General features: G+C 49.0%; 1 protein-coding gene across 2 annotated transcripts; it reads right to left on the reverse strand.

Annotated features, from left to right (window-relative positions):
* Positions 1-248: 248 nt before the first annotated feature.
* On the reverse strand, positions 249-4,121 carry LOC129810710 (protein FAM78B-like). Of its 2 annotated transcripts, none has more exons than XM_055861497.1 (2): positions 2,880-4,121; positions 249-1,981 (listed from the first exon to the last, which is right to left on the reverse strand). In XM_055861497.1, the coding sequence occupies exons 1-2, from the start codon at positions 3,140-3,142 to the stop codon at positions 1,459-1,461; spliced, it is 786 nt and encodes a 261-aa protein (XP_055717472.1). In that variant the 5' UTR covers positions 3,143-4,121; the 3' UTR covers positions 249-1,458. The 2 variants fall into 2 exon arrangements, with proteins under 2 accessions (XP_055717472.1, XP_055717473.1); XM_055861498.1 differs by having other exon boundaries at positions 2,799-2,885.
* Positions 4,122-11,980: the final 7,859 nt, after the last annotated feature.

The following is an 11,980-nucleotide window of genomic DNA, read 5'->3' on the forward strand; positions in this document are numbered from 1 at the left end:
TGCTCTGATCCAAGAGATGCAAACACAGTCACACTCATGCTCTCCCTATTATATCTGACAGTAATACATCTTCTGAGTGCATATTGTGCATGAGACCTACAGCTCAGAGGATGAACTGATTCCACGGACCCTCTGTCAACACTGGAACATGAATACGCAGCAACCGTGTGTACACTGGCAGTGTGCGACTGAGGGGAACAACTATTACACTTGCAGATTCATTCAGAGACGTTCTTAGAACACGCAAACATGTTTTACCTTCATTTTATTGAATTAAAAACAATGCTTGCATGCTAAATCTCCCACCCATCCATTATGAAACCCTTTGGAATACCTGCCTACGTTGTCCCACTGTACATATGATTGAATGTACAGTTCTGTACATCCTCCAGTCCGAGTCATTCTGTTCTCAGGCACATCTGTCACTGTGAATGACTGGCTCTCAATGGACGTTTGTCACCATACAGTATCTACCATACACAGTATGTGATATGACCTTCAATATAAACAATTGATTTGTAATATCCTATTCAACCCACTTGTCCCTCATATAATTATGGCTTGGGTGTAGTCACAGAGGGGATGTGTGTGTGTGTGCATGCGTGTGTAGTCACAGAGGGTGTGTGCATGCGTGTGTAGTCACAGAGGGTGTGTGTATCAGTGTAAAGGCTAGTATGGTTTGCACCTCAGTAATGAGCAGCATGGGGAGTTCATTTTGTTACATTCTCAGACTCTGTCTCCTCTCTGTACATCATACCTGGCCTGGCCCACACTGCTGTTCTCATTGGCCATTCTGTAGGTGGCTATAGAGAGCCTGTTTTCCCCTTCTCCCAGTAACACATTCATCCTTGTCTGTAACTGTACTGAGCATGAAGGCTGCATTTAAATGTACTACAATCTTTGTTCTTACATATAAAATACATTATACTCCCCAATCTCACCTGTATTATACCCATAAAACCACATACATGTACTGCTGGGCCTCTCACACCTTGGGTTAGTCTCAAATGGCCACCTATTCTCCACATAGTGCATTACCTTTAACCAGAGCCAAAGGGTAATGGGGTGCCATTTGAGACACAATCCTCTACATCACTGTCATAGACCCAGAACAGTCTGTTAATAAAGATGGCTGCTCTCATATCGGTGAGGCAGCATGGTGTGCAGTAGGCTACAGGCTGCTCCCCTAGAGTGTAGCCTACTCTGAGCCCTGCTGGGCCTGAAACACTCACAAAGTACTAGTCCTCTCTGCTTCTCCAGGACAGAGGATGTTATTAAGGCAGAGGTCCCTCTGTGGGTCTGGTCTGTATTTAGGCCCTGGTCCAGGCAGCAGTCTTCTCTTCCTACTCAAAGGCAGTGGTGGGGATTTAAGGCAGCTGTCCCCCAAGTCTCTGTCCATATTGATCTCATCATGGCAGGATGTCTGGGCCCTAGTTACACCTCCCTTCCCTCTCTCTGCTACTTAGGAGGGATGACCACCATGGGTTGGCCCTTCCTGGGCCTCCACATCAGCACCTGGGCGTCGTTGGCGTTGGGCCTCCCCAGGGCGTTGGGGGGGATGGGCTCCATGTGGGTTAGGATGCGGGGCTGCTCCTGGTGTGTCTGGCCCGTCAGGGTGGCTCTGGAGCCAAGGGGCATGGAGGGGTCCACCAGGATGTCCACCCTCATGCGCCACTTGACCGTCTGCAGCAGGATCTTCTCCCGCGTGGCTGTGTTGAGGGCCACCAGCCAGGTGGTGAAGCTCTGGTCCCTCTTAATGCGGGTGAGCAGGGGCAGGTTGCTGTCGCTGATGGGCACGGCCCAGGTCACACTGGGGTAGAAGTTATCGTTCATGCTGACGGTGAAGCGCAAGGGCTTGGAGCTGGGCCCCGCCAGGGTGACCGTCTCGGTGGTGTTGCCGTACCAGGGGTAGCTCACCCCGTCTGAGTCACTGATGGCCCTCACAAGTCCCTCACGCAGCTCTGGTAGCTCCCAGCTAGACCTGCAGGAGGACAACAAGTTATTAGTGGGTCATGGATTAACACTGTGTCGAACTGTAGGGTCACAAGGAGATTCAAAGGGCTTTAGGTGTCTCACACAGCACATTACATTTGGGAGCCTGTGTTAGACATTCTCAAAAATAAGAGTAAGACATACAAATACATAAAAGATGTTTGAAAAATGGTTTTAGCCTCAGGGCTCCATACTGTAGTCTATGTATGATAGATGGTTCAGTGAGTCTATGTATAATAGATGGGTCAGTGAGTCAGTGGATTAATATCTTGTGTTTTTCGGCCAATGAGAGGGTGTGACCTGATGCCATGTTCTCCCCTTCAGATAAGCTCCATTTGTTTGTACCCCATGTTTTTCTGCTGCACCCCTAGACCACCCATCCCCAGTCATGATTAAACACCTCCTCACATATGCCTCCAGAGAAAAAAAAACCCAGGCAGTGCTGGAGGAGGCTGTATGTGTTGCTCGTCAGTGGGTGTGATTCTCTCCTGGAGAGAAGGGAGCGTGGGAGTGTGTCAGTGCATCTATCTCTCTCTCCCTCGTTTCCGGAAACACAATGTATGTTTAGGAGCAGTTGTTTAGCTCCTCTGTCATCTCTATTTTGATGGTGAAATCACAGGAACAGAATCAATTGGAACAGAATCAATTGGTGGGGGTTTGAATGAAGGAGGGTGAGTGCATAGTTAACCTTCTGTTTGCACAAATGCTCTGCTACACATGCACTCACACATATCCACTTATCAACTGTTGCATTGCATTCATGTCAATTTTGATGCCACACAAAACACACACACTTCCTACAGCACCAGAGAAGTGACAGAGCAGCAGAGGGAGGTGGGAGCAGCTGGGGAGCGTCAGTCAGCAGCCTGGAGGCGAACTCAACTCACATGCCAATGTCATTGTAGGTGTTGTAGAATTCCATCTGTGTGCATGCCTGGATCCAACCCACCACCCAAGTCTCATTACGGGGAATAGGGGGCATCACTATCCGTGCAGAGGCCTTGAAATAGGCCGTCTTGTAGCGCAACACTATAGGAGAGTTCTCCTCAATGATTGTTGGGGAGTGATCGATAGTTGCGGAAACGTCATAGACCACTATGTTTTCGCGTTTGATGCGCGACTTACAGGCGATGCTCTGTATGCAGCCCATGATGAGGTTAGGGTTCTAGTCAGTTGGAACAGACAGGATGATAACACTGTCACGTCCTATCGACTTACAAACAATATGCTTAATAATATGTCACATTAGTCAATGCATTGTATGCATCCAAAAAGGCAATCAGTACCATTTACATTTATGCACAAAAATAAAACAGATAGGTGGTCAGATCTTAGGATAGGGGAGCAGATTAATTAAATAACAGCAATTGGTGGTATTGGATCCTCTCTACGCCTCGGATTGCAGGTGTAGCCTATCCGTGTCTGCGTGGCACTGCCCTCTCTTGCAGTCCGGGCTTCCGTGGGCTCCAGCCCCTCAAAATGATTTAAATCCATACGTCCTCTTGCAGGTCTGTGCCGTTTGATCCTTTTTTTTCTTCCCCGGGCTGTCATGTCACAAGCCGGGAGAGAGCGGCACACTCAGAGGCATCGTGTCAATGGCACAGTCGGGTGGTTGTCGTGATGCATGATGATGCGGCTCACGAGGCGCGCTTGATCCGAGCGATGACAATCTAGACCACCAGGCATTCCTCACCATGAGTGTAAAACGAAGGATAAAACACGGTCAATGCAGAGATCCCCCATTTTTTATTCAACGCTTCCTCTGCAGAATTGGCTGAACAACAGACTCGCGCTTCGATAAATCAGCGGGTGAAAAACAATGGTTCAAGAACCTAGAAATCATAGACAACAGTTATATCCAATCCGACAATCAGTGTATCGGATTGTTGCTGCATGGCTTGATAAAATCCCCGTATAGACACATTAAGGATGCTGTCTTGTCTACTCTTCTCTCCCAAGGCGATGCATCGTCTGGCGCTGTTCAGCTTCCTTGGTGCTGATGATGCTGAGTGAACCAATGAACAGCAGAGGGAGAGTGAGCGCGTGGGAGTGCCGGGAGTCCTTTATTTGGCATTAACAGTCTGTGCATTTCCTCCATGGCTTGAACGGCTATAGCCCATGACTGCTAGGCTACTCACATTCATCAAGTGTCTGCCTGGTGATAAGAATAGACCAATTGATGGTTGAATTTTTTATGAGCGACATATTCACAATCATGCAATGGCAAGCTATTATCAAATCTAGCCCCATTCTTTGATGGCAGCACAATTGATAAGATCCGTCCATAATTGTATCATATGATTTTAGGGCAAATCAAAATAGATACGAGGAAAGCTTGACATTCTTCTAAATAAATAGTACTTTTCTGATTAAATGCCTAAAATAATTTATAGCCTTCGTCACTAGACTAATCTTTGTTTGACATGATGATGAACCACTGTCGAGTTTTTTCCTTAGCTAATAAATCAACAAAGCTAATTGTGGCATTATGAGTAGACAATGCTGCACATTTTCAGCTAATAAGGACAAATAGGAGGTTCTACAGTTCATTTATGCCACTTGGTATCACATATGCGATCGGCTCTGCGAGTGAATCTGATGTGTACAGTAGACAGAAGTAGCAAAGCAGCTTCCCTTAATGACAGACTGGAACTCTGCTGTCATCCTTCAGTGATCCATTTGCCTTGGAGTTGGTTAAAGATCACTCCTGCCCCCGAGTAGGCCTACGTTTAACAAAATAATTGTTGCGTGTTCCTGATGATACTACAGGTTGTGTTTCTACTTGAAGGACTGGGCGCAGGGAAATTAACCGTGTGCCAAAATTGTGGAAGTATGTGAACATTTGAAATGAGAGGCTATCAGTCTAAAAGGCTTGCCTGTTTTGCATGTTATTTTGGCATTAATACGTGTCACATATCAGTTTGCAAACATGGTAAAACATATATATATATCATTGAGTTAATAAAGCCCCAGACACAGAGTCTCTTTTTTGTTTTCTTGAGTAAGGCAGCTCCAAAATGCAGGTGTTTCAGCCTGGCTCAGTGTTTTCTGTGGTGGTGGGGGAGCCAGCAAAAAAATAGGAGCATTGCGCTGTGATTGGCTCAGTGTTATGTCACTCATGGGGACACTACATTATCGCAAAGTGTATGTCCTTAGTAAAGGTAGGCATCCAAAATATCAGCCCTTTGGGTCCTGCCATATAGTTATTTATATTACAAGTGCCCTTCCAAGAAGGCGCAAGGTCATTGGCCACAGATAAAATGACATAAATCACGTTATATGTACAGTAGCTTTGATTGTACTGATCATGTCAACATCTTACTTTCAAAGTCTCAGCTAGCACTCATCATCATGAATCAAGTTGACAATTTACTGGCAAATCCTTTTAATCCTTGTCATATGAAGAGAAATAATGAAGATAAATTATACATAAAAAGTATCGGTGCTCATCGGCCATTGGACATAAAGATTGCGCAACAAGTTGGAATTCGCAAATTCAACAAGTTGTTTGGAAGGAATTAGTGGCTAACTGCAAGCAGTGCACAGCAACCAGTAGCCTGCTATTCAATGGAATGGCTGTGTGTTTTTTCCCCCGAGTTCCCACCATAAATCCAGAGAATGCCAGACTTTGCTTTGATGACAAAGTTTGAATACAAAACGCGGGAGTGGCAGCATCATGTTGTGGGGGTGTTTTGCTGCAGGAGGGTCTGGTGCACTTAACAAAATAGATGGCATCATGAGGGAGGACAATTATGTGGATATATTGAAGCAACATCTCCAGACATCAGTCAGGAAGTTAAAGCTTGGTCGCGAATGTGTCTTCCAAATGGACAATGACCCCAAGCGTACTTCCAAAGTTGTGGCAAAATGGCTTAAGGACAACAAAGTCAAGGTATTGGAGTGGCCATCACAAAGCCCTGACCTCAATCCTATAGAAAATGTGTGGGCTGTCACGTTTTGACCTTAGTTCCTTTTTTATATCTTTGTGTTAGGTTGGTCAGGGCGTGAGTTGGGGTGGGTAGTCTATGTTATTTTTTCTATGTTGTTGTATTTCTGTGTTTGGCCTGGTATGGTTCTCAATCAGAGGCAGCTGTCGATCATTGTCTCTGATTGAGAATCATACTTAGGTAGCCTGTTTTCCCCATTTTGGTTGTGGGTGTTTATTTTCTGTCTTAGTGTATGTTTACCTTGCAGAACTGTTTCGTTTTAGTTTTGTCCTGTGTTATGCGGAGAAGCGCAAGGTGTCCCCAGTGCGCACGCATAGCCCGGTGCCCTACATTGCAGCTCCTCGAATCGGCTGGGCTAGAGTGGGTATCGATCCAGGAGGGATGATGCCGGCTCAGCGCATCTGGTCTCCAGTGCGTCTCCTCGGCCCGGGGTATACTGCACCAACCCTACGCATGGTGTCTCCAGTTCGCCAGCACAGCCCAGTGCGGCCTGTTCCAACTCCCCGCACTTGCCGGGCTACAGGGGGGATCCAGCCAGGACGAGTGGTGCTAGCTCTGTGCTCGAGACCGCCAGTGCGCCTCCACGGTCCAGTGCATCAGGTGCCTCGGCCAAGGACAAGGCCTCCTGCATGTCTCCCCAGCCTGGTGAGTTCTGTGCTAAGCACTTACCCTCCTGCATGTCTCCCCAGCCTGGTGAGTCCTGTGCCTTCTCCCAGAGCCAGGCCTCCTGTGTGTCTCTCCATTCCAGTGATAATCCATGGCAAGAAGCCTCCAGTGATAATCCATGGCACGAAGCCTCCAGTGATGATCCATGGCAAGAAGCCTCCAGTGATGATCCATGGCACGAAGCCTCCAGTGATGATCCATGGCAAGAAGCCTCCAGTGATAATCCATGACACGAAGCCTCCAGTGATGATCCATGGCACGAAGCCTCCAGTGATGATCCATGGCAAGAAGCCTCCAGTGATGATCCATGGCACAAAGCCTCCAGTGATGATCCATGGCACGAAGCGTCCTGTGAGGATCCATGGCACGAAGCCTCCTGTGAGGATCCATGGCACGAAGCCTCCAGTGAGGATCCATGGCACGAAGCCTCCGGTGAGGATCCATGGCACGAGGCCTCCAACGAGGGACATCAGTCCGGAGCCTCCAGCGTCGCCTTCTAGTCCGGAGTCTCCAGCGTCGCCCTCTAGTCCGGAGTCTCCAGCGTCGCCCTCTAGTCCGGAGCCTCCAGCGACGCCCTCTAGTCCGGAGTCTCCAGCGACGCCCTCTAGTCCAGAGCCTCCAGCGTCGCCCTCTAGTCCAGAGCCTCCAGCGACGCCCTCTAGTCCGGAGCCTCCAGAGTCTCCCTCCTGTCCGGAGCAGCGAGAGCCGCCCGTCTGTCTGGCGCTGCTGGAGTCTCCCATCTATTCGGGGCCCGCTGCAAGGGTCCCCAGTCCGAGGTCGACGGCGAGGGTCGCCGCTCTAAAGGCGCCACTTAAGCGGGCAAAGACTATGGTGGAGTGGGGTCCACGTCCCGCGCCAGAGCCGCCACCGCGGACAGACGCCCACGCAGACCCTCCCCTATAGGTTCAGGTTTTGCGGCCGGAGTCCGCACCTTTAGGGGGGGGTACTGTCACGTTCTGACCTTAGTTCCTTTTTTATGACTGTGTTAGGTTGGTCAGGGCGTGAGTTGGGGTGGGTAGTCTATGTTGTTTTTTCTATGTTGTTGTATTTCTGTGTTTGGCCTGGTATGGTTCTCAATCAGAGGCAGCTGTCGATCATTGTCTCTGATTGAGAATCATACTTAGGTAGCCTGTTTTCCCCATTTTGGTTGTGGGTGTTTATTTTCTGTCTTAGTGTATGTTCTCCTTGCAGAACTGTTTCGTTTTCGTTTTGTCCTCGTTTGTCCTTAGTGTAGTGTTAGCTAGCTACATAGTTGTCTTTGCTGTCTTTGTATCTAAGATAATTGTGTAGTTTAGAGTAACTATCGAGGCTAGCTAGCCAGCTATTCTCGTCCGCCGCGCCACCGTTCTCCTACCTAGTCAACACTGCTAGCTAGCCAGCTAGCCAACTTCTACCGAATAGCAGCACTGTAGAAACTATTACATTACAACGGAACGACTTGATTAGTGTAGTGTTAGCTAGCTACATAGTTGTCTTTGCTGTCTTTGTATCTAAGATAATTGTGTAGTTTAGAGTAATTATCGAGGTTACCTAGCCAGCTATCGAGGTTACCTAGCCAGCTACACTTTCAAACAAAGTCAACAACGCAGCCACTGCTAGCTAGCCTACTTCACCAGTCAGCAGTACTGTATCATTTTAATCATTTTAGTCAATAAGATTTTTGCAACGTAAAGCTTAACTTTCTGAACATTCGAGACGTGTAGTCCACTTGTCATTCCAATCTCCTTTGCATTAGCGTAGCCTCTTCTGTAGCCTGTCAACTATGTGTTTGTCTATCCCTGTTCTCTCCTCTCTGCACAGACCATACAAACGCTTTACACCGCGTGGCCGCTGCCACCCTAACCTGGTGGTCCCAGCGCGCACAACCCACGTGGAGTTCCAGGTCTCCGGCAGCCTCTGGAACTGCCGATCTGCGGCCAACAAGGCAGAGTTCATCTCAGCCTATGCTTCCCTCCAGTCCCTCGACTTCTTGGCACTGACGGAAACATGGATCACCACAGATAACACTGCTACTCCTACTGCTCTCTCCTCGTCTGCCCACGTGTTCTCGCACACCCCGAGAGCTTCTGGTCAGCGGGGTGGTGGCACCGGGGTCCTCATCTCTCCCAAGTGGTCATTCTCTCTTTCTCCCCTTACCCATCTGTCTATCGCCTCCTTTGAATTCCATGCTGTCACAGTTACCAGCCCTTTCAAGCTTAACATCCTTATCATTTATCGCCCTCCAGGTTCCCTTGGAGAGTTCATCAATGAGCTTGATGCCTTGATAAGCTCCTTTCCTGAGGACGGCTCACCTCTCACAGTTCTGGGTGACTTTAACCTCCCCACGTCTACCTTTGACTCATTCCTCTCTGCCTCCTTCTTTCCACTCCTCTCCTCTTTTGACCTCACCCTCTCACCTTCCCCCTACTCACAAGGCAGGCAATACGCTTGACCTCATCTTTACTAGATGCTGTTCTTCCACTAACCTCATTGCAACTCCCCTCCTAGTCTCCGACCACTACCTTGTATCCTTTTCCCTCTCGCTCTCATCCAACACTTCCCACACTGCCCCTACTCGGATGGTATCGCGCCGTCCCAACCTTCGCTCTCTCTCCCCCGCTACTCTCTCCTCTTCCATCCTATCATCTCTTCCCTCTGCTCAAACCTTCTCCAACCTATCTCCTGATTCTGCCTCCTCAACCCTCCTCTCCTCCCTTTCTGCATCCTTTGACTCTCTATGTCCCCTATCCTCCAGGCCGGCTCGTTCCTCCCCTCCTGCTCCGTGGCTCGACGACTCATTGCGAGCTCACAGAACAGGGCTCCGGGCAACCGAGCGGAAATGGAGGAAAACTCGCCTCCCTGTGGACCTGGCATCCTTTCACTCCCTCCTCTCCACATTTTCCTCTTCTGTCTCTGCTGCTAAAGCCACTTTCTACCACTCTAAATTCCAAGCATCTGCCTCTAACCCTAGGAAGCTCTTTGCCACCTTCTCCTCCCTCCTGAATCCTCCCCCCCCCCCTCCCCCCTCTCTGCAGATGACTTCGTCAACCATTTTGAAAAGAAGGTCGACGACACCGCTGGTTCTGCTCACACTGCCCTACCCTGTGCTCTGACCTCTTTCTCCCCTCTCTCTCCAGATGAAATCTCGCGTCTTGTGACGGCCGGCCGCCCAACAACCTGCCTGCTTGACCCTATCCCCTCCTCTCTTCTCCAGACCCTTTCCGGAGACCTTCTCCCTTACCTCACCTCGCTCATCAACTCATCCTTGACCGCTGGCTACGTCCCTTCCGTCTTCAAGAGAGCGAGAGTTGCACCCCTTCTGAAAAAGCCTACACTCGATCCCTCCGATGTCAACAACTACAGACCGGTATCCCTTCTTTCTTTTCTCTCCAAAACTCTTGAACGTGCCGTCCTTGGCCAGCTCTCCTGCTATCTCTCTCAGAATGACCTTCTTGATCCAAATCAGTCAGGTTTCAAGACTAGTTATTCAACTGAGACTGCTCTTCTCTGTGTCACGGAGGCGCTCCGCACTGCTAAAGCTAACTCTCTCTCCTCTGCTCTCATCCTTCTAGACCTATCGGCTGCCTTTGATACTGTGAACCATCAGATCCTCCTCTCCACCCTCTCCGAGTTGGGCATCTCCGGCGCGGCCCACGCTTGGATTGCGTCCTACCTGACAGGTCGCTCCTACCAGGTGGCGTGGCGAGAATCTGTCTCCTCACCACGTGCTCTCACCACTGGTGTCCCCCAGGGCTCTGTTCTAGGCCCTCTCCTATTCTCGCTATACACCAAGTCACTTGGCTCTGTCATATCCTCACATGGTCTCTCCTATCATTGCTACGCAGACGACACACAATTCATCTTCTCCTTTCCCCCTTCTGATAACCAGGTGGCGAATCGCATCTCTGCATGTCTGGCAGACATATCAGTGTGGATGACGGATCACCACCTCAAGCTGAACCTCGGCAAGACGGAGCTGCTCTTCCTCCCGAGGAAGGACTGCCCGTTCCATGATCTCGCCATCACGGTTGACAACTCCATTGTGTCCTCCTCCCAGAGCGCTAAGAACCTTGGCGTGATCCTGGACAACACCCTGTCGTTCTCAACTAACATCAAGGCGGTGGCCCGTTCCTGTAGGTTCATGCTCTACAACATCCGCAGAGTACAACCCTGCCTCACACAGGAAGCGACGCAGGTCCTAATCCAGGCACTTGTCATCTCCCGTCTGGACTACTGCAACTCGCTGTTGGCTGGGCTCCCTGCCTGTGCCATTAAACCCCTACAACTCATCCAGAACGCCGCAGCCCGTCTGGTGTTCAACCTTCCCAAGTTCTCTCACGTCACCCCGCTCCTCCGCTCTCTCCATTGGCTTCCAGTTGAAGCTCGCATCCGCTACAAGACCATGGTGCTTGCCTACGGAGCTGTGAGGGGAACGGCACCTCAGTACCTTCAGGCTCTGATCAGGCCCTACACCCAAACAAGGGCACTGCGTTCATCCAACTCTGGCCTGCTCACCTCCCTACCACTGAGGAAGTACAGTTCCCGCTCAGCCCAGTCAAAACTGTTCGCTGCTCTGGCACCCCAATGGTGGAACAAACTCCCTCACGACACCAGGACAGCGGAGTCAATCACCACCTTCCGGAGACACCTGAAACCCCACCTCTTTATGGAATACCTAGGATAGGATAAAGTAATCCTTCTGACCCCCCCCCCCCCTTTCCTTGTGGAAGGCTACCCAAAACCGTTTGACCCATGTTAAACAATTTAAAGGCAATGCTACCAAATACTAATTGAGTGTATGTAAACTTCTGACCCACTGGGAATGTGATGAAAGAAATAAAAGCTGAAATATTAACGGTATTTGTCATCTGAAGAAGCTGAATCATCGAACCAAAGCGCAGCGTGGTAAGTGTTTGTTTTATTAAAACTGAACACAATAACAAAAATAAACAAGAGAATAACCGAAACAGTCCTGTAAGGTGAAAACACAAAACAGGAATTAACTACCCACAAAAACCATGTGGGAAAAAGCTACCTAAGTATGGTTCTCAATCAGAGACAACGATAGACAGCTGCCTCTGATTGAAAACCACACCCGGCCAAACAACAAAGAAATAGAAAACATAGAAAATGAACATAGAATGCCCACCCAAATCACACCCTGACCAAACCAAAATAGCTAATGTGTATGTTAACTTCAGACTTCAACTGTATGTGTTTTGATGCTGCTGTTTACATGCACTAAAAACCTCCAAAGTGTTTTCACAACACTCTCTTAAAAACACCAATATTCAAATGAAAGAACCACTTTGTCTGTTTCAGAGAACTTCTATTTGGTTTAAAACACTTCCTGTGTATCATGACACTTACATTGGGTTTACATTCAAACACCGTCC

This window comes from Salvelinus fontinalis, chromosome 14 (assembly GCF_029448725.1).
Source record: "Salvelinus fontinalis isolate EN_2023a chromosome 14, ASM2944872v1, whole genome shotgun sequence".
NCBI lineage: Eukaryota > Metazoa > Chordata > Actinopteri > Salmoniformes > Salmonidae > Salvelinus > Salvelinus fontinalis.